Source organism: Papio anubis, chromosome 16 (assembly GCF_008728515.1).
Source record: "Papio anubis isolate 15944 chromosome 16, Panubis1.0, whole genome shotgun sequence".
In the NCBI taxonomy this organism is placed as follows: domain Eukaryota; kingdom Metazoa; phylum Chordata; class Mammalia; order Primates; family Cercopithecidae; genus Papio; species Papio anubis.
In genome coordinates, this window is record NC_044991.1 from 63,861,076 (window position 1) to 63,887,002 (window position 25,927).

A 25,927-nucleotide genomic window follows, 5' to 3' on the forward strand; every position below is an offset into this window, starting at 1 on the left:
TTAATTTATTTCTCTTATTGGTGAATTGAACATTATTCATGTTTAAAAACCATGTTTGTTTCCATTTCAAAGTAATACAAGCATTAACTTGCTTACATGTTTTAAAATTTATTTTTAGGCTGGGCGCGGTGGCTCAAGCCTGTAATCCCAGCACTTTGGGAGGCCGAGACGGGCGGATCACGAGGTCAGGAGATCGAGACCATTCTGGCTAACACGGTGAAACCCTGTCTCTACTAAAAAATACAAAAAACTAGCTGGGCGAGGTGGCGGGCGCCTGTAGTCCCAGCTACACGGGAGGCTGAGGCAGGAGAATGGTGTAAACCTGGGAGGCGGAGCTTGCAGTGACCTGAGATCCGGCCACTGCATTCCAGCCCGGGCGACAGAGCATGACTCCGTCTCAAAAAAAAAAAAATAAAATAAAATAAAATAAAATTTATTTTTAATTTTTATTATCTTTTTGACTGGTCAAGAGCAGTAGTGAGAAAGGGGAAAGAGTAGAACAGGGAATTCAATCTGTAACTAACTGTGAACAATCAATTCAGATAATTCCCTACCTTCAGACCAGCCTGGATGCTTAAATTTTAATGAACTCTTCAGTCTTACGAAAATAAGACTTATGAAAATCCACTGTGACCTCATATGTTTTAAATTAAACATATATATGTTTAATTTATATATATGTTTTAAATTAAAAATATATATATTATATATATATTTCTCTCTCTCTCTCTATATATATATATATAAAACTCTCTATATATAGTGAGGATGTTCTTGCTTTTTGGAAATTATTATTATTATTTTTTTTGAGACGGAGTCTCGCTCTGTCACCCAGCCTGTAGTGCAGTGGCCGGATCTCAGCTCACTGCAAGCTCCGCCTCCCGGGTTCACGCCATTCTCCTGCCTCAGCCTCCCGAGTAGCTGGGACTACAGGCGCCGCCACCTCGCCCGGCTAGTTTTTTGTAGTTTTTAGTAGAGACGGGGTTTCACCGCGTTAGCCAGGATGGTCTCGATCTCCTGACCTCGTGATCCGCCCGTCTCGGCCTCCCAAAGTGCTGGGATTACAGGCTTGAGCCACCACGCCCGGCCTGGAAATTATTAAATACTGGCCTTAGCTTTCCCCTCAGAGGCCTATATGAAGTAGCATTTCTTTTTGCTATGTTGCCCAGGCCGGTCTCGAACTCTGGCCTCAAGTGATCCTCCCATCACAGCCTCCCAAGTAGCTGGGACCACAGGCATGTGCTACTAAGCCCGGCTGATTTTTGAAAAAAATTTTTTTTTTGAGACAGAGTTTTGCTCTTGTTGCTCAGGCTGGAGTGCAATGGCACGATCTTGGCTCAATGCAACCTTCGCCTCCTGGGTTCAAGCAATTCTCCTGCCTCAGCCTCCTGAGTAGCTGGGATTACAGGCATGTACCACCACACCGGGCTAATTTTTTGTTTGTTTGTTTGTTTTTCCCGAGATGGAGTCTTGCTCTGTCGCCCAGAGCTGGGGTGTAGTGGTGCAATCTCGGCTCACTGCAACCTCTGCCTCCTGGGTTCAAGCAATTCTCCTGCCTCAGCCTTCCGAGTAGCTGGTACTACAGGTGTGTGCCACCACAGCTGGCTAATTTTTTTGTATTTTTAGTAGAGGTAGGGTTTCACCATGTTGGCCAGGCTGGTCTTGAACTCCTGACCTTGTGATCCACCTGCCTGGGCCTCCCAAAGTGCTGGGATTACAGGTGTGAGCCACCGTGCCCAGCCTAATTTTGTATTTTTAGTAGAGGCAGGGTTTCTCCATGTTGGTCAGGCTGAACTCAAACTCCTGACCTCAGGTGATCCACCTGCCTTGGCCTCCCAAAATGCTGGGATTAGAGGTGTGAGCCATGGCACCCAGCCAATTTTTGAATTTTTATAAAGACAGGGTCCCACTATGGGGCACCTGCCTCAGCCTCCCAGGTAGCTGGCACTATAGGCATACGCCACCACGCCCTGCTAATTTTTGTATTTTAGTAGAGACAGAGTTTCACCATGTTGGCCAGGCTGGTCTCAAACACCTGACCTCAAGTGATCTGCCCACCTCGGCCTCCCAAAGTGCTGGATTACAGATGTGGAGCCACTGCGCCCGACCCCTAATTTGTAGTATATTAATACAATGAACTGCTGCTACACAGTAATAAAAAAGAATGAACTACTGACACATGGAATGACATGGATGAATCTCAAGATAGTATGTTGAGCAAAATAAGCTAGACTCAGAGAAGTAAACACTCTGTTATTCCATTTATACGAAGTTTAAGAACAGTCAAAATTAATCTATGGAGGTAACAGAATAGTGAAAACGTTGTTTGGGGTGGGGAATTATTGAGTGGGAAAGGATAATGAGTAAACCTTTGTGGGGTGATGAAAATGTTTTATTTGTGTTCTGGGTGGTAGTTACAAGAAACTATACATCAGTAAATGGTCACTGAGATGCACTTAGGATATGTGCATTACACTATGTATAAGAATTACCTCAATTAAAGAGAGGGCAAGATGGAGGCAAAGTCCAAAGGAGTCAGCTGGAAGAATTAAAGTGGTTGCCACTAAAAAGCAGAATATGGGGTAGGTGACAGATTCTTTGTAATAAGCCCTGTAGAACTTCTCTACTCTAAAATATATGTGAATTTGTAACTTTGATAAAAATATGATGAAATAAAAGACTATGGACTTCAGACTTAGCCTGACCTGGATTCAAATGTCAGCTCCACACTTACCATCTGGACAGTGGTGGCAAGTTATGTGGCCTCTCTGGTCTTTGGTTTCCCTATCTTAAAATCAGACTAATAGAACCATGTAAAAAGCAACTTGGTTTGCACATCTAAAGTACTTATAAATAATCAGTACTCAGAAAGGAAAAAAACTAGCAGTTTTCTTCCCATCTGCCATTTTCCTTCAGATAGTATTTTAAATTAAGCAGATTACAATTGAGCACCCACGCTCGTCTCCTCATTCCAGACACCTCACAGCTCTCTGACCTCACTGCTCATTTACTCCATCACTCCTTTGTCAGTCACCCAACTCACTTTTCCCTTTGAAGGGTCCCTCTCACCTACCAGTTAAGCTCCCTCCCCTACCCAGCAATTATGTACACGATAACTGCCACTTTCTGTGAAGACTTCGGTTTCCTCACCAGTTGAAAAACATGGGGCTTGAACAAGATAATCTCTAAGCTTCTTTCAGCACTATTATTTCACAGTTTTCCCCCCTGAAATTTCTATTTCTGTGAAGCCTTTCCCAGACCTCCTAATGGCTCTAAAGATGTCTGGGGAGGCACGTGATGTCAAACATTAACAGATGGCATGCTACTTACAGAAGCAGGTAGCAGGAGATGCTATCTTCTCTCATAGCTCCACATGTCAACAGTCATGTGGCAATGAGTTAAAGATTCACCTTTGCAGGGCCACATGCCTTTCAGACAACATTGGAACTGTTATTTACTAGGGTCAGGTAAATTCTTTTTTTTTTTTTTTTTTTTTGAGGCGGAGTCTTCACTCTGTCGCCCAGGCTGGAGTGCAGTGGCGCGATCTCGGCTCACTGCAAGCTCCGCCTCCCGGGTCCGCGCCATTCTCCTGCCTCAGCCTCCCAAGTAGCTGGGACTACAGGCGCCCGCCACCGCGCCCGGCTAATTTTTTTGTGTTTTAGTAGAGACAGGGTTTCACCGTGTTAGCCAGGATGGTCTCGATCTCCTGACCTCGTGATCCGCCCGCCTCGGCCTCCCAAAGTGCAGGGATTACAGGCGTGAGCCACCGCGCCCGGCCTGGTCAGGTAAATTCTAAGGTAACCCTTCTTTCCTGAGGTAAAATAAGAATTTGCATGTAAACCAATAAACACAGCTCTTCTGGGTGGAACAGGTACTTACCGGCCCAAAGTGATGAGCCAAAATAATGTCCACAACATTGGTTGTCAGGCCAGAGAGCTGAAAAGATAAAAACTCTGTGTTAAGAATGTAAGCATATGCAAAAATTTATCAAGCTACCCAATTAAAATGAATGCACTTTATTATATATGTTATCTCTTAAAAAACAAATGAAAAACCCTTGGCTGGGCACGGTGGCTCACACCTGTAATCCCAGCACTTTGGGAGGCTAAGATGGGCAGACCATGGTCAGGAGATCGAGACCATCCTGGCTAACATGGTGAAACCCCATCTCTACTAAAAATACAAAAAAGTTAGCTGGGCGTGGTGGCAGGTGCCTGTAGTTTCAGCTACTTTGGAGGCTGAAGCAGGAGAACGGCGTGAATCCGGGAGGCGGAGCTTGCAGTGAGCCGAGATTGTGCCACTGCACTCCAGCCTGGGCAACAGAGTGAGACTCCATCTCAAAAAAAAGAGAAAAACCCCACAATTCATTGTTATACATTTTCATGGTTTCAAAGAAACACAGAGATGAGAAACAAATCAGAAAAAACTGTCTCCTTTCCAGGGTGATAATAAAGCCTGCTGTGAAACAGGGGACTGGAAGAGACACTGAACATTCCTTCTTTGAAAGCCTGAGACCTAGACCTCATGGTTGTTTGATATTTTATTCCTGTCTGTATTTCCGTATTTACACTGGACTAATGGTTGATAAAGACTAACAATCACTCCCATGACTTCCAAGAGACAAAAACGATTTTTTTCTCTTTCTTCCCGTTTTTGCTATCTTCATTTCAGGAAGTAGGAGGAAATGAGTTGTTTACAGAATGTTCTTGAGTTTTAAACATTTTTCTCCTAATTTTTCCCATTTCAAAATGATGCATCTCACAGTCTAATAAATGCAGCAATCTGTGTAAATCCACATACTGTAGTCTATTTTCAGAAAAATTTCCAACTCAAATTATGTTGCTGATTCTTGTTAAGCCTTCTTCCTTGGTTTTATGCTGAACTCGTACTGCTGATCAGGGGTGAAGTACTGAATTGGGGGTAGGCATGGAGAAGAGGCGATGAGGGAGACAGACATGGCTATGCCTGGAGTAGGATCATATAGTCCCAGAAAGAAGTCCCGAAATCTTTGTATAGGTTATCAGTGATGCACACGTTATGAACTAGAAAATCAGGCCGGGCGTGGTGGCTCACACCTGTAATCCCAGCACTTTGGGAGGCCAAGGCCAGCAGATCACCTGAGGTTAGGAGTTTGAGACCAGGCTGACCAACATGGTGAAAGCCCGTCTCTACTAAAAATATACAAATTAGTCAGGCATGGTGGCACGCGCCTGTAGTCCCAGCTACTCGGAAGGCTAAGGCAGGAGAATCACTTGAACCCAGGAGGTGGAGGTTGCAGCAAGCTGAGATTGTGCCACTGCACTCCAGCCTGGGAACAGAGCAAGACTCCGTCTCAAAAAAAAAAAAATAAAATAAAATAAATTGTACCCACATAGTAAGAATTAGGACACGTTTGGTTGATTGACTGACAGGGTCTTGCTCTGTCACGCAGGCTGGAGTGCAGTGGCGCCATCATAGCTCACTGCAGCCTTGACCTCCCAGGCTCAAGTGTCTTCTGGCCTCAGCCACCAAGTAGCTGGGACTACAGGTGTGCACCACCACACCAGGCTAATTTTTAAATTTTTTATAGAGACAAGGTCTCACTATGTTGCCCAGGGTAGTCTTAAACTCCTGAGCTCAAGCAATCCTCCTGCCTCACCCTCCCAAAGTGCTGGGATTAGCAGTGTGAAACACTGCACCCAGCCAGGACAAATTTTAAATAAGCCAGGCTGTGAGAAGGAATTTCCACAGCATCTGGCAATAGCACTGTTAATGTGTTTCAGCTAAGAAATACCTCATTTCTCAAAAATGTAAACATAGGAAGAAATGGATATTTAGACTGCAGTTTGCTGGTGACTAGAATATTTTAACAGTTTTAATAAAAATATGCTTATCACAGAAAATTACGAAAAAACAATACAAAAGACATCATTTGTTTGTTTTCTTTTCTTTTTTTTTTTGAGACCGGGTCTTGTTCTCTGGTTCTGTCACCCAGGCTGGAGTGAAGTGGCGCAATCCAGGCTCACTGCAACCTTCACCTCCCAGGTTCAAGTGGCTCTCCAACCTCAGCTCCCGAGTAGCTGGGACCACAGGTGTGCACCAGCACACCTGGCTACGTTTCTGTATTTTTAGTAGAGATGGGCTTCACCATGTTGGCCAGGTGGCCAGGCTGGTCTTGAACTCCTGACCTCAAGTGATCCGCCCACTTTAATGAATGCTTTAAAGCATTAAAACAATGCTTTAATGAATATTCTGGGTCTGCAACCCCCTTACTAGCAATGTAATTTTAAGTAAATAATTTCTCTGTAGGATAGTAATAGTACCAATGGATTGTCCTGAGGATGAAAAGGTTAAGTATATCTAAAACATTTGGTTGGGCGCGGGGGCTCACGCCTGTAATCCCAGCACTTTGGGAGGCTGAGATGGGCAGATCATGAAGTCAGGAGTTAGAGACTAGCCTGACCAACATGGTGAAACCCCGTCTCTACTAAAAATACAAAAATTAGCTGGGCATGGTGGCATGCATCTGTAATCCTGGCTACGCAAGAGGCTGAGGCAGGAGAATCACTTGAACCCGGGAGACGGAGGGTACAGTGAGCTGAGATCATGCCATTGCACACTCCAGCCTGGGCAACAAGAACGAAACTCCGTCTCAAAATAACAAAAAACAAAAAACAAAAAAGACATTTAAGAATAGTACCTGGTACACAGTAAGCACTATATAGGTGTTACATTAAAAAAATATATATATTATCCATCTCTTTAAATCCTTTTGTTTGTTTGTTTGTTTTTTTGAGATGGAGTCTTGCTGTGTCACCCAGGCTAGATGGAGTGCAGTGGTACAATCTTGGCTCACTGCAACCTTGCCTCCTGGGTTCAAGTGATTTCTCCTGCCTCAGCCTCCCCAGTACCTGGGAATACAGGTGTGTGCTACCACGTCTGGCTAATTTTTGTATTTTTAGTAGAGATGGGGTTTCACCATGTGGGTCAGGCTGGTCTCGAACTCCTGACCTCAGGTGATCTGCCCACCTCGACCTCCCAAAGTGCTGGGATTACAGACGTGAGCCACCACGCTCTGCCCTCTTTAAATCTTTTTAAAGATCACTAACTGCCTTTCAAATAAGTTCCTACATATCGACTTATTGAATCTCATGGTTTGAGTATCAATAAAGCTTTTTTTTTTTTTTTTTTAGATAAGGTCTCTCTCTGTTGCCCAGGCAGGACTGCAGTAGCATGATCATGGCTCACTGCAGCCTTGAACATCTGGGTTCAAGAAATCCTTTCCCTTCAGCCTACCGAGTAGCTGGGACTACAAGCACGTACCACCTTTTACATTTTTGTAGAGACAAAGTCTTGTTCTGTTGACGAGGCTGGTCTTAAACTCCTGGACTCAAGCGATCCTCCTGCCTTGGCCTCCCAAAGTGCTATGACTACAGGTATGAGCCACCATGCCCAGCCAGATTCTTTTTTTTTCCGAGACAGGGTCTGTCTCTGTCACCCAGGCTGGGGTCCAGTGGCATGATCATGGCTCACTACAGCCTCGACCTGCTGGGTTCAAGCATTCTTCCCACCTCAGCTTACCGAGTAGCTGGAACCACAGACGTGTGCCACCACAACTAGCTTTTTTTTTTTTTTTTTTTTTTCTTTTGAGACAGTCTTGTCTGCTGCCCAGGCTTGGAGTACAGTGGCACGATCTTGACTCACTGCAACCTCCGCCTCCCAGGTTCAAGCGATTCTCCTGCCTCAGCCTCCCGAGTAGCTGGGATTACAGGCATGCACCACCGGCTAATTTTGTATTTTTAGTAGAGATGGGGTTTCTCCATGTTGGTCAGGCTGGTCTCGAACTCCTGACCTCAAGTGATCCGCCCGCCTCAGCCTCCCAAAGTGCTGGGATTACAGGCGTGAGCCACCGCGCCTGGCCCAAATTGTAATTTAGAACTACTGCTACACACAACTTGGATGAGTTTCACAAACACCGTGATGAATGAAAGAAACCAGACAGAGAATACATTTTCGGCCAGGCACAGTGACTCACGCCTGTAATCCCAGCACTTTGGGAGGCCAAGGTGGGCGAATCACGAGGTCAGGAGTTTGAGACCGGCCTGGCCAAAATGGTGAAACCCCATCTCTACTAAAAATACAAAAATTAGCTGGGCGTGGTGGCGCACACCTGTAGTCCCAGCTACTTGGGAGGATGAGGCAGAGAAATCGCTTGAACCAGGAGGTGGAGGTTGCAGTGAGCTGAGATCGCACCACTGCACTCCAGCCTGGGCGACAGAGTTAGACTCTGTCTCAAAAAAAAAAAAAAAAAAAAAAGGAATACATTTTCTACAATTCCAATTTAACAGATAAAACTGTTTAAAAACAGATAAAACTTATCTCTGGTGGCAATAGTCAGAACAGGTAATTTCTGGGAAGGAGAAGAAGTATCAATTAGGAAAAGATACAAAGGAATCCCCTAGTGAGCTGGGAACATTCTGAAGTATCTTGATTGGATGGTGATTTTATATGTAAACAGTCTTCAAGCTGTACACTTAACATTTTTACCCTTAACTGTATATATACCTCAATGAAAAATTGGTAAGCTGTTTTGAGATGGGCGAAGATGAGCCGATGGACACCTTCATGTGGTACTTACTTTGGAAGCTGCCCAGTCAATCCAGCCTTTTGCGCAAGGGTCAACATTAATGAGCACAAGGCCTTCCACAAGCTCTGGATGGTTGAGCTGAAAGATGAGACAAAGACGACAGTATGAAAGCTACACTCCCACAGTTCTTCTAAATAGTTGGAACATGACTGATCAATTCTTTCTTACATGCCTTAACGCCTCACATTTGAAAGTAAAACTACAAAGAAGGAGAACATGTGGAAAAATAGCTCTTGAAATCTGACTTAGCATCTGGAAACCAGTTTCTGGTTTTACTATCAAATTACTTATTTTACTATCAAATTATCTTGCCTTGCAAAGATCTATATGCAGTTGTTCAACTCATGGTGGATCTTTCTCATTGGGAAAGTGCCGTTGGCACAAGCGGCTGATCCACACTCATATATCTTTGTTCTCAACAGGGGCTTCTAAAATTTTTTTTTTTTTTCCCGAAACCACCTGAACAGTTTATATCATCCTCAGAAGACTCTCCTATCACCGAGGAGGTATTGAAAAAAATAATGATAATAATTTCTGGCCGGGCACAGTGGCTCGTGCCTGTAATCCCAGCACTTTGGGAGAGTGAGAGGGGAGGATCATGATGTCAGGAGTTACAGACCAGCCTGACCAACATGGTGAAACCCCATCTCTACTAAAAATACAAAAATTAGCCAGGAGTATTGGCGGGCACCTGTAATCCCAGCTACTTAGGAGGCTGAGGCAGGAGAATCACTTAAACCCAGGAGGCAGAGGTTGCAGAGAGCCAAGATTGTGCCATTGCACTCCAGGCTGGGTGACAGAGCAAGACTCCGGTCTCAAAAAAAAAAAAAAAATTTCTTTAAAACAAGTTTTAGCTCTCTAGCTTATTTAATTAATTAATTAATTAATTTTGAGACAAAGTTTCACTCTTGCTGCCCAGGCTGGTGCAGTGATGCAATCTCAGCTCACGACAACCTTGGCTTCCAGGATTCATGCAATTCTCCTGCCTCAGCCTCCCAAGTAGCTAAGATTACAGGATTACAGGCACACGTCACCATGCCTGGCTAATTTTTGTATTTTTAGTGGAGATGGGGTTTCACTATGTTGGCCAGGCTGGTCCGAACTGCCGACCTCAGGTGATCTGCCCACGTCAAACTCCCAAAGTGCTAGGATTACAAGCGTGGGCCACTGCGTCCAGCCCCTAGCCTACTTTTTTTCTCTTACTACAGTGATTACATTCACTGTAGAAAATTTGATAAGCAGAGAAATTATAAAAAGCAGAAAATAAAATTTCACATTATCTTACCACACATCATTCCATTAATATTTTTTGGTACATTTTCTTCCAGTCCTTTCCTACAGTTATGACAAACTTTACATTTTGTCATATTCTATTCTATTCTAACTTTTTTGTTAACATTATAATGTATGCAAACCATGTATCATTATAAAGCTTTTCGTAAACTTAATGTTAATGGCTGTACAAAATTCCATTATAAGCAGCATCTAGGAATGACTTTTTATTGATGACGTACTGTCCCCATTTGTGATTTTTCAAGTATTATAAGTACAAAGCAAGGCTTTATACAACCTGCATCTAAAGCTGACAGAAGTTACAGAAAAATTGACATAAGTCCCAGAATACTGCCTGGTCATTTAACACAGCATAATAGCTGTGACCCAGGCAGTGCCTCAAGCATGTTGAGGCTAATCCTCTATATACTTACTGCAAATCTGCTGAGGATGTAAGCTCCGGCTCCAACTCCAATTCCAATGACGCTTTTCAGGCTGTGAATGGGACATAATGACAAATGACAGAGTCAACTTCATTTGGAGGCAGCACTGCATAACTGAAAGCATACAACCTGGGTTGAAATCCTGGCTCTGATATTTATTAGATGTGAGAATTTGGGCAAGTGCTTTCTTCCTTTTCCCTAACTTTCTGAGCCTCAGTTCCTTCCCTATCTATAAAACAAGGATCCCAGCTGGGCGCAGTGGTTCATGCCTGTAATCCTCATGCCTGCAATCCCAGCACTTTGGGAGGCTGAGGCAGGTGGATCACGAGGTCGGAAGATCAAGACCATCCTGGCCAACATGGTGAAACCCCGTCTCTACTAAAATACAAAAAATTAGCCAGGCATGGTGGCGTGTGCCTGTAGTCCCAGCTAAACAGGAGGCTGAGGCAGGAGAATCGTTTGAACCCGGGAGGCGGAGGCTGCAGTGAGCCAAGAGCACGCCACTGCACTCCAACCTGGTGACAGAGTGAGACTCCGTCTCAAAAACAACAACAAGAAGGATCCCACCACCTACTTTCAAGCTGGTTTTAATGGTTAAATAAAATATAACTAAGGCTGGGGGCGGTGGTTCACGCCTATGATCCCAGGACTGAGAGGCCAAGGCGGGTGGATCACTGAAGGTCAGGAGTTCAAGACCAGCCTGGCCAACATGATGAAACCCTGTCTCTACTAAAAATACCAAAAAAATTAGCCAGGTATGGTGGCCTGCGCCTATAATCCCAGCTAAATGGGAGGCTGAGGCAGGAAAATCGTTTGAACCTGGGAGGCAGAGGTTGCAGTGAGCCAAGATCGCACCACTGCACTCCAGACTGGGCAACGGAATCAGACTCCATCTCAAAAAAAAAAAAAAAAAAGTAGTGTATATATATATACATATATATACACACATATATATACACACACACAGACATACACACACACACACACACACACACACACATATATAAAACTGAAACCTGGGAGTTATCCTTGGTAGCTTACTGTCAGTATCCAACCCATCAGCAAGTCAGTGGAGTCCACCTCCAGAATATATCCATCTACCTACTACTATCTACTTCAATCATCCCCAACAGCAGCATCCAGTACCATGCTTTCATTATCTCTTGCCTGGACTATTGTTAAGTTTAACTGTTCTCCCTGCTTTCTCTGATTCCTCTCCAAAGCATTCTCTTCATAGTGAGATGAACCCCTTAAAAAAAATTTAAATAGCTTTATTTTTATTTTTTAGATACAGGGTGTCACTGTTACTCAGGCTGGAGTGCAGGGGTGGGATCACAACTCACTGTAGCCTCAAACTCCTGTCGTTAAGTGATCTTCCCACCACTGGGCCCAGCTCAAGGTAGATTTCTAAATCTTCTAGGTCTCAGCGTATGTGCCACCTTCCTAGAGGAATTCCCTCACTAGCCTTACTAATGTAGATCCTGCCCTTATTCTCCATCACAACACCCCCACTGACTTATTTTGTAAAACTTTATTATTTGTTTGCTTACTTGTTACCCCACTAAGCTCTAGAAGGACAGTGACTATTGTTTTCCTAACCATCGTATCCTCTGAAACAGACACTAAAGAATTCGCCATAGAAAGTCAATAAAAACTACACGAAAGACTACAGAATGAACCTACCTTAGGTGGGTAAGAACAGGAGGCAGCATTTCGGCCAGCTCATCCATTGTGGGGTACTGATACCTGAAATCCAGAAGGATATCTCCTGAATTAGAAAGTACTCACAATTCCCAGTTACTAGAACAGCTGGAAAGGTACAGAAGTCTTAGATAAAAGGCTGGGCACAATGGCTCACACCTATAATCCCAGCACTTTGGGATACCGAGGTGGGCAGATCACCTGAGTTGGGAGTTCAAGACCAGCCTGACCAACATGGAGAAACCCCATCTCTACTAAAAATACAAAATTAGCCAGGCATGGTGGTGTGTGCCTGTAATCCCAGCTACTCAGGAGGCTGAGGCAGAAGAATCGCTTGAGCCTGGGAGGTGGAGGTTGCATTGAGCAGAAATCACGCTAATGCACTCCAGCCTGGGCAACAAGAGCGAAATTTCGCCCCCCTCCAAAAAAAAAAAAAAAAAAGAAGTCTTAGATAAAAGCATTTCCTTTTACCAAAGGCTCAAAGGAGGTGATGTGGCACCTGAAAATGATTGTGGCATATTGTGTAACTCTCTACAACTGCCATGCTAAGGAGAAAGTAAAAGAATCCACTGTTTCAGGCCGGGCGCGGTGGCTCAAGCCTGTAATCCTAGCACTTTGGGAGGCCGAGACGGGCGGATCACAAGGTCAGGAGATCGAGACCATCCTGGCTAACACGGTGAAACCCCGTCTCTACTAAAAAGTACAAAAAGCGGCCCGAGGCGGTGGCTCAAGCCTGTAATCCCAGCACTTTGGGAGGCCGAGGCGAGGCCCGAGGATCTAAGGTCAGGAGTCGAGACCACAGTGAAGCCCGTCTCTACTAAAATACAAAAAAATTAGCGAGTAGTGGTGGAAGCCTGTGGTCCCAGCTTCTCAGGAGGCTGAGGCAGGAGAATGCGTGAACCGGGGCCGGGCTTGCAGTGAGCCAGGCTCGGCGCTCCACTGCACTCCAGCCTGGGCCCACAGCCAGCCGAACTCGTCTCAAAAAGAAAAAAAAAAAAAAGTACAAAAACTAGCAGGCGAGGTGGTGGCGCCCTGTAGTCCCAGCTTCTTTCGGGAGGCTGAGGCAGGAGAATAAGCGTAAGCCGGGGCCCGGGCTTGCAGTGAGCAGAGATCCGGCCACTGCCTCCAGCCTGGGGTGACAGAAGCCGAGACTCCGTCTCAAAAAAAAAAAAAAAAAAAAAAAAAAAAAAAAAAAAAAGAATCCACTGTTTCTATATCCTAACGAGCAGCCCTTGGGACCAGAGGGTGCCACATGAAAAATTAGTAACACAGTTCTCTCTTAGGGTATTTCCAAACCTCTAACAATCACTTCAGTTGGAGTCCAGGCTCAGTAAACCTCTGGCAGTTAAGAGTCAACTCAGTAAGTGGGTCTTGGTCTACCGCTATATTTAGACAACTAAATGCAAAAATAAACAAAGGTTTTCTAGTTATGGGCACACAGTTACAAACTCTTAGCATGAATGCTTATTTGTTTCACTTAGGCATAGAATAACATAGTTATTTTTTAAAATTTATTATTAAATTTTTAAGAGACATGGTCTCACTCTGTCACCCAGGCTGGAGTGCAGTGGTGAAATCATAGCTCACTATGACCTTGAACTCCGGGGCTCAAGCTATCCTCCTGCCTCAGTCTCCTGTGTAGCTGGGACTACAGGCGCGTGCCACCATGCCTGGCTAATTTTTCAATTTTTTGTAGAGATGGAGTCGCGCTATGTTGTCAGGGCTGGTCTTGAATTCCCGGCCTCAGGTGATCCTCCTACCTCGGCCTAACAAAGTGCTAGAACTACAGGTGTGAGCCACTGTGTCTGGCATGGTTATTTTACTGTTTTTGAATTTGGTTCATAGTATGACCCATCTGATCCTAAGATGTTCGAGCAAGCCCAGGAACAGACCCAGACCAGAATTCTTAGAAAAGCAGTAAGCATCTGACTGGGAGCCTTGGCTCACGCCTGTAATCCCAACACTTTGGGAGGCCGAGGAGGGCGGATCACGAGGTCAGGAGATCAAGACCATCCTGGCTAACATGGTGAAACCCCATCTCTACTAAAAACACAAAAAATTAGCCGGGAGTGGTGGCAGGTGCCTGTAGTCCCAGCTACCTGGGAGGCTGAGGCAGGAGAATGGTGTGAACCCGGGATGTGGAGCTTGCAATGAGCGGAGATCTCGCCACTGCACTCCAGTCTGGGTGACAGAGTGGGACTCCGTCTCAAAAAAAAAAAAAGAAAATACAAAAACTAGCCGGACGTGTTGAAAATACAAAACTTAGCCGGGCGTGTTGGTGCACACTTGTAGTCCCAGCTAGTAGGGAGGCTGAGATGAGAGGATCACTTGAGCCCAGGAGGTTGAGGCTGCAGTGAGCCACGATCACGCCACTGTACTCCAGCCTGGGAAACAAAGCAATATCCTATCTCAAAAAAAAAAAAAAAAAAAAAAAAGCGATTACAGAATTGAAGATGGAGTTGATCCTAAGATGACCACTTATATATGAGGCAGTATCTGTTCTACATCTGACAGGGAAGTCAGCCTGCCTCTGCCTGAACACTTAAGGGATGGTGTGCTATGGAACCATTTGTGCACAAAATAGAAAAAAGGAACTGGATCCAAATCTTGCTGGATATAAACTGACCACTGGCCAATTTGCATTATAGAGTCAGAACAGCACAGATTCTGGCACCAGACTGTCTGGGTTCAAATCTTAGTTCTGCCACTTATTTGCTATGTAATGTTAGCCATGTTACTTAATTTTTCTGGGCCTCAGTTTCCTCACTTATAAAATGGGAATAATAGTAAACTTATCCCATAAGGTTATGAGGAGTAAATGAGTTAACAAATGTAAAGCATTTAAAGCAGTGTCTGGAACATGGTTTGAGTACTATTTAAGTATTAGCTATTATTTGTCTGCAATTGTCTATTTCCCAGCAGTCACTGGCCAAAGGCAGCTCTGGAGATGAGTGAAAGGAGAGGAGAAGAATTAGCATTCCACAATGTGTACGCTCACTCCTCCTAAGGTCTTCTTGATAAGCACACCGTCCAGGGAACAAACAGGTAGGGAGCCTGTAACTCTGCCCTGCAAAGCAGACGTAGGAGGAAGTTGAGAGTGCCAAAGCCAATCAATCGGCCCACACCTCTATCTGCCAGGACAGACTCTCAGAATAAATAGTTACACAGATAGTCAAATTTCCATTATCAGGATGGGGAGATGCTCCCAGGAAAGCTCAGGAGGACCTGAATTTGGGCCTAGGTAGTTGGGAGTTTCGAGGAAGGACACAAAAATGAAAGTTTTGTTTTGTTTTGTTTTGTTTCTGGGGACAGGGTTTTGTTCAGTCACCCAGGCACTGCAGCCTCAATCTTCCGGGCTCAAGTGATCCTCCCACCACAGCCTCCCAAGCAGATGGGAACACAGGTGAACGACACCATGCCTGGCTGGCTAATTTTTAAATTTTTTGTAGAGACAAGGTCTTCCTATGTTATCCAGGCTGGTCTTTTTTTTTCTTTTTTTTTTTTTGAGACGGAGTCTCTTGCTCCATTACCCAGGCTGGAGTGCAGTGGCTCGATCTTGGCTCACTGCAAGCTCTGCCTCCCGGGTTCAAGCCATTCTCCTGCCTCAGCCTCCCGAGTAGCTGGGACTACAGGCGCCCACCACCACACCCAGCTAATTTTTTGTACTTTTAGTAGAGATGGGGTTTCACCATGTTAGCCAGAATGTTCTTGATCTCCTGACCTCATGATCTGCCTGCCTTGGCCTCCCAAAGTGCTGGGATTATAGGCACGAGCCACCGCACCCAGCCCACTATCCAGGCTGGTCTTGAACTCCGGGGCTCAAGCAATCCTCCTGCCTTGGCCTCCCAAAGTGCTGGGATTATAGGTGTGAGTCACCACGTCTGGCTAAAAAATGACAGCTTTCAAATAGATAAGGAAGGGAAAGATAAAGACAGTGAGAAGTAGGTGTTCCAGACACTTATGCCTTGAGATTACAGGAAAGCAGGCACCTGCTATGGAGAGCCATTCCTGGATATGGGAAAACATACAGTTTCCCCCAAAAAACTGTAAATACCAGTCCTCTCAGCCCAAGGAGAGAAAATATGAGGATGGATGGTCAATAAGTATAACCTATAGATTGTAATAAAATCAAAGGGAAGCACAAACCACTTCTCCCATTGGAGCTCAGCCAGTTGCTCTGAGTGCTTATCTCCCAGATGATCTTTTTGTGGCCTTACCCTGTTGGGAAAGAGGGTGCACCTTCCTGCTGGCCTGGGGCATCCACATGACAGACAGCAAAGTGCTGGGTGATCTCGTGCATATCCTCAAAGTTAAAGAATGCATTGAAACAGGATTTATCTATAAGAATAAAAGTACCCATAAGTCACAGGCTCTCCGTATCTCCTCAATTTTCCTCCACTCAGTCAATGCCTATCATCACCTCCTTTCACTGCTTTTTAACCACCAATCCACCAAAGTGAGGTGTCTGAACAATCTGTCTGATTCAAGCTGCCCTAAAGGCTGAATATAAGACATCTCATATTGAGATACATATTGAAAATAATTCTCAATTCTAAATAATGTCTGTAAAGTAGAAATTACTTTGTTAATGTTTGGTGGCTTCCGATTATTGCACAAAATAATCTTACACCCATAATGCTGTCATTTCTCATGGACATTATTCCTCTATCTCACAAAGAGACACTGATTATATCCCAAGAGCACAGGTGGAGTGAATGTCCTGAGCTGCTCACATTCACCTCATGGGAGTTTGCCTCTCGGCAAAATTGCCAGGGTGCAGGGAGGGGCTGCTGCTTCCACTTCTACCCTCTTTGTACACCTGCTTAAATCACTTCTCATGCCAAGGCGGCTACAAAAGCTTTAACACTCAACTGTAGCCTCAAATGCAGGGCATTTATGAAAGCCAGAGCAGCGTGAAAGAAAACACATGTATGCAGACTCTGTGTGTCCATGGTTGGGGCCAGAATCTTACACTACCATCTAGAAAAGTCCACTTAAAGTCACTGGTGACAGACTCTAGCAAGAACTCTTTTACTAATTCATTGAAGAGCTCACAACAAAGTTAAGTTCCAACTCCGAATTTTCTAACCTGAAACAAACAAACAAACAACAACAACAACAAAAAAACAAAGTACAGGCTTGAAAACATGGATTTCAGTTCTACTTTCTTAAGCAATTCATTGTATAATCTTCAATCCTTTAGCAGACATGAAGGTGAGATATGATTCCAGTATCCCCAAAATATATTCCCCTGCACACTTCCCAGGAACTTTATACCATTAACAAATGTGGGAACAAGGAGGGAAGGTTACCACAGAGAGGGGAAAACCTCTGCTCTATTAGAATATTATTGTTGTTTGGTTTTTAAGATACAAAGATCAAGTACGATAAGAAGGGAAGGTGTAAAATCAAATACATACGGTTGAGGCCAATGTCATGATACGTTAGTATAACTGGTCTGTTTCCTTTGGGTAAGCCTCTTATAGTGACGTGGACCACACCATGAGTTGTTTCTATGTCATGTTCCTGTAACAAGATAATATAAGGTCTCAGAAAAAGCAGAATGAACTTCCCAGGTTGCCAAAGTTTTACAATACCTGCTTTACCGCCATTTCCCACTAGCTGGGGCAGGACACATTAATAAACTACATGTTTATGCAGTGGCTCATGCCTGTAATCCCAGCACTTTGGGAGGCTGAGGTGGGTGGATCACTTAAGGTCAGGACTTTGAGATCAGCCTGGACAACATGATGAAACCCTGTCTTTACTAAAAATACAAAAATCAGCTGGCTGTGGTGGCACACACATGTAATCCCAGCTACTTGGGAGGCTGAGGCTGGAGAATCACTTGAACCCGGGAGGCAGAGGGTGCAGTGAGATCGTGCTACTGCACTCTAGCCTGATGATAGAGCGAGACTTCATCTCAAAAAATAAAATAAAATAAAAGGAAATGGAAGATATGAAGAAGTTGCTGGGTAGCAAGTGAGAGGTTTCAGAGCTTCTGAACACATGTTCAGAAAATTTATAATTAATTTCAGTAGATAATTTCACTAGACACCTATGTGTGTATCTGCCTAGGATCTCTTCTTTCCTGGGAGCTGCCCTTCTGTGTCATCCACACGTTACAGGGGTGGGTCTTGGCTACCATGTCTGTGGAACATAACCTTATGCCACAGCTTACTGGAGTCAGGGAGGCATCTGGCCCATGCTGAGTCAGTATCTTTCCCTAGGTATTTGTAATTGGAACTAAAAGATTCTAACTTCAGCTTGGCTCTTCTCTTGAAAAGAGGAATCAACTTGGGAGCTTTTAGTAGGCATTTCCACTATTCTACTTTCTGGTGCTAGTTGTGTGTACTTGTAAGTTCTAAGACATCCCTGGATTGCCTCTGGTGTAAGCTATATTGGGTGAGTTTGTACCCTCTACTCCTAAAAGATCTTAACCAAGCCAATAAGTTAAAGATGTAGCCACAGCAAAGCTCAGGAACTGAATAAAGCAGACAAAGGATGCACCGAGCTGCTGAGAGTAGATGCCGCACTAAGAGTGGTTGGGTGGAAAAAAAAAAAAAGGGACTACAGAAAAGTTAACTGAGATTTATTCTAGTCATGACCAAGTTTTACATTTCTCAAAAATAAAAAAAAAATTACCATCCTAGCCTAGTGAATTTCTGTTGATGAAGCCTGTAACTATCTCAGAAAGTCTTACATTAGGCAAGACAAGATTCACTCTGTCAATGAGAATCCCAAAAAAGGCAAAGCGCTTCCAGTTTAATTTCCTGTCTAATAATGAACCTCATCAGAGCTTTGGTTTCTCTGATGTGGGCCACAGAATATAATCTCAAGCTAATTGGGCATCAATATATCTCAAATTACAGACCGTAGGCTGGAGCTGATAGCCATCCCTATCAAATGAAACCATGCGTGACTCAATATTTCTGTTATTTTCTATTACTACTACCTCTTAGTCAAGTATATTCAAAGCCTTGAAAAATGAACATAAGAAATGAAGACTAGAATAAGGTACTGTGTACTGGCTATGAAATAAAGTACAGGCCAGGCACGGTGGCTCACACCTGTAATCCCAGCACTTTGGGAGGCTGAGGAGGGCAGATCACCTGGGGTCAGGAGTTCAAGACTAGCCTGGCCAAAATGGTAAAACTCTGTCTCTACAAATATACAAAAATTAGCTGGGCATGATGGCAGGTGCCTGTAATCCCAGCTACTTGGGAGGCTGAGGCACAAGAATTGCTTGAACCCAAGAGGTGAAGGTTGCAGTGAGCCAAGATTGTGACACTACTGCACTCCAGCCTGGGCGATAGACTGAGACTCCGTCTCAAAAAATAAATAAATAAACAAAGTATAAGGTTTGGATAGGGGGAAGATAAAGAAATAACTTCCTATTTCTGTATTTCTCTTACAGTAATGTTAGACTTATTAAAGGACTCACTTCCCGACCCTGGTTCATTCATTAAACATCTATTTATTGAATGCCACTCCATGCCAGACCCTAGACTGAGCTGTGGGGATAAAACAGTAAACCTGAGAAACGTGATCCCAGCCTTCACAAAGATTATGTTCTAGATAGGGAGGCACACAATAAACACAGAAACAAACCCACCCATAATAATAGCTTGTGATAGGTGCTATAAAAGAAACAAATAGAGTGCTATGATAAGAAGACATTGGCCGGGCGCGGTGGCTCAAGCCTGTAATCCCAGCACTTTGGGAGGCCGAGGCGGGTGGATCACAAGGTCAGGAGATCGAGACTATCCTGGCTAACATGGTGAAACCCCGTCTCTACTAAAAATACAAAAAACTAGCCGGGCGCGGTAGCGGGCGCCTTTAGTCCCAGCTACTTGGGAGGCTGAGGCGGGAGAATGGCGTGAACCCGGGGGGCGGAGCTTGCAGTGAGCCGAGATCGCGCCACTGCACTCTAGCCTGGGAGACACAGTGAGACTCCGTCTCAAAAAAAAAAAATAAATAAAAAAAATAAGAAGACATTACCTTCACTAAACAGACAGGAAAATGGAAATTAAATTCAATAAAATACTATTTCATACATACCACAATGGCAAAAACTTAAAGTTAGATAATGCCAAGTAGTGGCCAGGATGCAGAGAAATAAATAAGAACCAACATATACTGTTTTTTTGTTGTGTTTTCTTTTGTTTTTGAGACGGAGTCTTACTCTATTGCCCGCCCAGGCTGGAGTGCAGTGGCATGATCTCAGCTCACTTCAACCTCCACTTCCCAGGTTAAAGCAATTCTCCTGCCCATCTCCTGAGTAGCTGGGACTACAGGTACCACCACCATGCCCCACTAATTTTTGTATTTTTAGTAGAGATGGGATTTCACCATGTTGTCCAGGCTGGTCTCGAACTCCTGACCTCAAGTGATCCACCTGCCTCGGCCTCCCAAAGTGTTGGAATTACAGGCGTGAGCCACCGTGCCCCACAAGAATCAACATATATTGTTGGTAAGGCATATAAACTGGAACAACTACTGGGAGAATAATTTGGTAATTTCTAGTAAAGTTAAGAGGTGTCTACCCTACGGCAATTTCACATATAGATATAATCTAAGGCTGGGGCCTTAGTTTCTGGTGCTAGCTGTATGTATTTGTAAGTTCTGAGACATCCCTGGATTGCCTCTGGTTTAAGCTGTATTGGGTGGGTTTGTACCCTATACCCCTAAAGGATCTTAACCAAGGCAATGGTGGTGGCTCACGCCAGTAATCCCAACACTTTGGGAGGTTGAGGTGAGAGGATCATTTGAACTCAGTTCGAGACCAGCCCTGGCAACATAGCGAGACCACGTATCTACACACACACAAAAAAACATTAGCCAGGTGTGGTGGCATGTGCCTATAATCCCAACTATTTGAGAGGCTGAGGCAGGAGAATGGCTTGAGCCCAGGAGGTGGAGGCTGCAATGAGCTATGATCACAATACTGTACTCCAGCCTGGGTGACAGAGCAAGACCCTGTCTCAAACAACAACAACAACGACAACATATAATCTAAATGAACTATCAAACATGGTCACATACACAAAAGGACACGTGCAGAGATGTACGGGTGACCCTCAAACACAAGGGTTAGTAATGCCAACCCTGCCAACCCACTGTGTAGTCAAAAATCCGCATATAACTTTTGATGCCCCCACAACTTAACTACTAATAACCTACTATTGACCAGAAGCCTTATTGATAACACAAACAGCTAACTAACACGTATTTTGTATGTTATATTATATACTGCAGGGGTCCCCAACACCTGGGCCACAGACTGGTATCGGTCTGTGCCCTCTTAGGAACCGGGCCGCATAGAAGGTGAGTGGCAGGTAAGAGCAAAGCTTCATCTGTCTTAAGAGCTGCTGCCCATTGCACTGCCTGAGCTCCACCTCCTGTCAGATCAGCAGTGACCTTAGATTTTCATAGGAGCACGAACCCTATTGTGAACTAAGCATGCAAGGGATCTAGGTTGTGCACTCCTTATGAGAATCTAATGCCTGATGATCTATCACTGTCTCCCATCACCCCACATGGGACCATCTAGTTGCAGGAAAACAAGCTCAGGCCTCGCATTGATTCTACATTATGGTGAGTTGCATAATTATTTCATTATCTATTACAATGTAATAATAGAAAGTGCACAATAAATGCAATGTGTTTGAATCATCCTCAAACCATCTCCTACCCTCCAAGGATGTGGAAAAATTGTCTTCCACAAAACCGATCCCTGGTGCCAGAAAGGTTAAGGACCACTGATATACTGTATTCTTAATAAAGTCAGCTAAAGAAAAGGAAATGTTAAGAAAATCATAAGGCAGAGAAAATACATTTACTATTCATTAAGTGGAAGTGGATCATCACAAAGATCTTCATCCTTGTTATCTTGTTGAGTAGGCTGAGGACGAGGAGGAACAGGAGGGGTTGGTCTTGCCATCTCAAGGGTGGCAAAGAAGGAAGAGGTAGAGGTGGTGAAAGGGGAGGCAGGCACTCTTAACGTAACTTTACAGAAACACATGGTAATTTGTCTGACTTTTTATGTCTCATTTTTCTAAAAATGTTTCTATACGGTACCAATCCTTCTTCCACTGTTTACTTTAGTTAAAGTGTGCGTATCACAGAATAGTTCCTGACATAAAAGAAGTGAAAAGCAGTCTTGAATAACTGGAACCCTTCTGCCAGGCTGTCTAATGTCAATTTGTTTTCTGGCACTGCTACTTCTACATAGTCCTCATTGCCTGGCACTGGTTCAGAAGCATTCATCTCCATCAAGTTGTCTTCTGCTAATTACTCTGGTGTGGTGTCTACTAGCTCTTAAATTTCTCCAAAATCCATACCTTGAAACTCTTCATCCTATGACCCACTTTTTTTTGGTCATATTCATAATCTTTTTAATGATACTTGATTGGCTCTGTTGTAAATCCTGTGAAGTCATATACAACATCTATACACAGTTTTCTTTGGCAGAAATTTATTGTTTTTGGCTTCATGGCTTTCAAGGCTTATTTTATATTTTATTTTATTTTATTTTTATTTTTTTTTTGAGACAGGGTCTCATTCTGTCACCCAAGCTGGAGTACAGTAGCGTGATCTTGGCTCACTGCATTCCCCACCTCTTGGGCTCAAGCGATTCTCCCACCTCAGCCTCTTAAGTAGCTGGGACCATAGATTCATGCCACCATGCTCGGCTAATTTTTGCACTGTTTGTAGAGTTGAGGTTTCGCCATATTGCCCAGGCTGGCCTTTAACTTTTTTTTTTTGAGATGGAGTTTCACTCTTGTTGCCCAGGTTGGAATGCAATGGTGTGATCTTGGCTCACTGCAACCTCTGCATCCCCAGTTCAAGCGATTCTCCTGCCTCAGCCTCCCAAGTAGCTGCGATTACAGGCGTGCATCCCCACGCTTGGCTAATTTTGTATTTTTAATAGAGATGGGGTTTCACCATGTTGGTCAGGCTGGTCTCAAACTCTGACCTCAGGTGATCCACCCACCTTGGCCTCCCAAAGTGCTGGGATTACAGGTTTGAGCCACTGTGCCTGGCTGGCCTTGAACTTCTAAGCTCAAGCAATCTGCCTGCCTTGGCCTCCCAAAGTGCTGGGACTGCAGGTGTGAGCCACCGCATATGGCCTCTGGCTTTTTCTTTTTCTTTTTTTGAGACGGAGTCTTGTTTTGTCGCCAGGCTGGAGTGCAGTGGCACAATCTTGGCTCACTGAAACCTCTGCCTCCCAGGTTCGAGTGATTCTCCTGCCTCAGCCTCCCAAGTAGCTGGGACTACAGGCGCGCACCTGCCTTAAAGTCTGGTACCCATTTCTCATACCCATACCACATCATTGAAGATGCCATTGTTGTTATAGAAAAGGCCAGAGGTGTTTTCTATAACCCAGGAGGTGGAGGTTGCTGTGGGCCAAGACCGCGCCATTGCACTCCAGTCTGGGCAACAAAAGCGAAATTCTGTCTCAAAAAAAAAAAAGACTTAATACTGCATCTTTACATTTGTTTACATTTCTCTCAACCATGAATGGCGCCATGTATGATCTATAAGTGTGTGCATAAGTTTTAACTTTTTGTAACAGATTTGTGTATATTTTGTTAGTAAATGATAAAATAGACTAATGTCTACATATAGTTTATACAATCATGACATACCTAACTTTTTCTTAATGTTTTCAATAGCTTTAGGTTACACAGTTTGCGAGTTTTTTCTTTTTTTTTTTTTTTGAGACAGAGTCTTGCTCTGTCACCCAGGCTGGAGTGCAGTGGCCCGATCTCGACTTACTGCAACTTCCACCTCCCGGGTTCAAGCGATTTTCCTGCCTTGACCTCCTGAGTAGCTGGGACTACAGGCACGTTCCACCACACCTGGCTGATTTTTTGTTTTTTTAGTAGAGATACAGTTTCAACATGTTGGCCAGGCTGGTATCAAACTCCTGACCTCAAGTGATCCAGCTGCCTCGGCCTCCCAAAGTGCTGGGATTACAGACACAAGCCATCCCGCCCCGCTGTGGGTTTTTTCAAATTGCTATAAATCTCCAAAAGCTTTCTGACTGTGTGTGATAGTGCCTATAATCCTGGCACTTTGGGAGGCTGAGACAGGAGGACTGCTCGAGCCCAGGAGTTTGAGACCAGCCTTGGCAACATGGTGAGACCCTGTCTCTACAAAAAATTTTTCACAAATACCCAGGCCTGGTGGTGCACGCCTGTGGTCCCAGTTACTCAGAGGCTGAGGTAGGAAAGTCACTTGAGCTACAGTGAGCCGTGTTCCTGCCACTGCACTCCAGCCTGGGTGACAGAGCAAGACTCTTTCTGAAAAAAAAAAAAAAAATCCAATATATGTATTGAAAAAAAGCTATGTATAAGTGGACCTACACAGTTCAAACCTGTGTTGTTCAAGGGTGTAAACATCACAACCTTCTCTATAATGTCAAAAAAATTGGAAACAGCCCAAATATTCAATAGGGAAATAAATGAATTATGATTTATTCATATGACATACAGATAAAAATGAACTAGAATTATTAGCATTAATATACACAGAAAATCTTGAAAAAAATGTAAAAAAGCAAGATGCAAAAGGATATATATTAAAAATATACCACTTATGACAATTTTTAAAAAAGCAACACTATAGATTCTGTTTATTTATACATATGTGTACGCACATATACATACACATATATATTTAGAGATAGGATCTCATTCTAGTGCCCAGGCTAGAGTGCAGTGATGTGATCATAGCTCACTGCAGCATAGAACTCCTGGGCTCAAGCAATTCTCTCACCTCAGCCTCCCAAGTAGCTAGGACTACAGGTGCACACCCCTACACCTGGCTAACTTTTATTTTTTAGATTTCTTGGAGAGACGGGGTCTCCATATTTGCTCAGGCTGGTCTTGAATTCCTGGCCTCAACTGATTGTCCCAAATCGGCCATCCAAAGCACTATTACAGGCATGAGCCAGCACAGCCAGCCTATAACTAAAGTATAAAAACTTGGAGGAGAAACAAGGTACACTAACTTTAGAACTTTGTTTCCTTCTGGGAGTGGATAAATTATTAACGAGAACTAAAGGAGGTTTCAGTATCTCTCATGTTTTGTTTCTTGAGAGAAATAAAGAATAAAGCAGGGGAAGGAGTAAGAAAAAGGGAGAGAAGGAGAAAGTGTCTGCCATATGAAGTGACACTACAGGCAAATCCAAGTTAAAGAGAGTGTCCAACAACTTGTCACCTTGACAATCTGGTTGCTGGAACCTGTCTTCTGGAACCTGTCTTCTGTCAAACTCAAACCTTCAGTAGGGTCCTGCTTAAAGATTCCAGTTTGGCCACTACTGAGAATCGAGGGAAACACCAGTTTATACTCTGACTCTAAGCATAGCAGGACCTCGCCAAGGCCCGGTAACTGATGGTAACTAGTGGTGGTGGTGGTGGTGGTGGTGGGTGTGTGTGTGTGTGTATACACACAGGAGGTGGACGGGGATGAGACAGTGAACTGCCAGGGAAGGTCAGGAGAAGGATGGTAAAAAGGGAGATATAAAAGGTGGGGTAAAACACAATACTTTAAAAGTAGATGAGGGAGGCTGGGCACGGTGGCTCACACCTGTAAAATCCCAGCACTTTAGGAGGCTGAGGCAGGTGGATCACGAGGTCAGGAATTCAAGACCAGCCTGACCAACATGGTGAAACCCGTCTCTACTAAGAATGCACAAATTAGCCAGGCGTGGAGGCACGCACCTGTAATTCCAGTTACTCAGGAGACTGAGGCAGTAGAATTGCTTGAACCCAGGAGGCAGAGGTTGCAGTGAGCCGAGATCGTGCCACTGTACTCCAGCCTGGGCAACAGAGTGAGATTCCATCTCAAAAAAAAAAAAAAAAAAAAGTAGATGAAG

General features: G+C 44.1%; 1 protein-coding gene across 9 annotated transcripts in view; it reads right to left on the reverse strand.

The window, feature by feature from the left end:
• NDRG3 (NDRG family member 3) overlaps positions 1-25,927 on the reverse strand; it is a 92,498-nt gene that overhangs the window by 18,487 nt on the left and 48,084 nt on the right. For all 9 annotated transcript variants that reach the window (XM_031656744.1, XM_031656742.1, XM_031656743.1 and 6 more), the window contains 6 exons: positions 17,463-17,568; positions 16,260-16,380; positions 12,025-12,087; positions 10,333-10,393; positions 8,618-8,704; positions 3,880-3,936 (listed from right to left, as the gene is read on the reverse strand). In XM_031656744.1, coding sequence (XP_031512604.1) covers positions 3,880-3,936; positions 8,618-8,704; positions 10,333-10,393; positions 12,025-12,087; positions 16,260-16,380; positions 17,463-17,568 — 495 coding nt within the window. The remainder of the gene's footprint in view (positions 1-3,879; positions 3,937-8,617; positions 8,705-10,332; positions 10,394-12,024; positions 12,088-16,259; positions 16,381-17,462; positions 17,569-25,927) is intronic.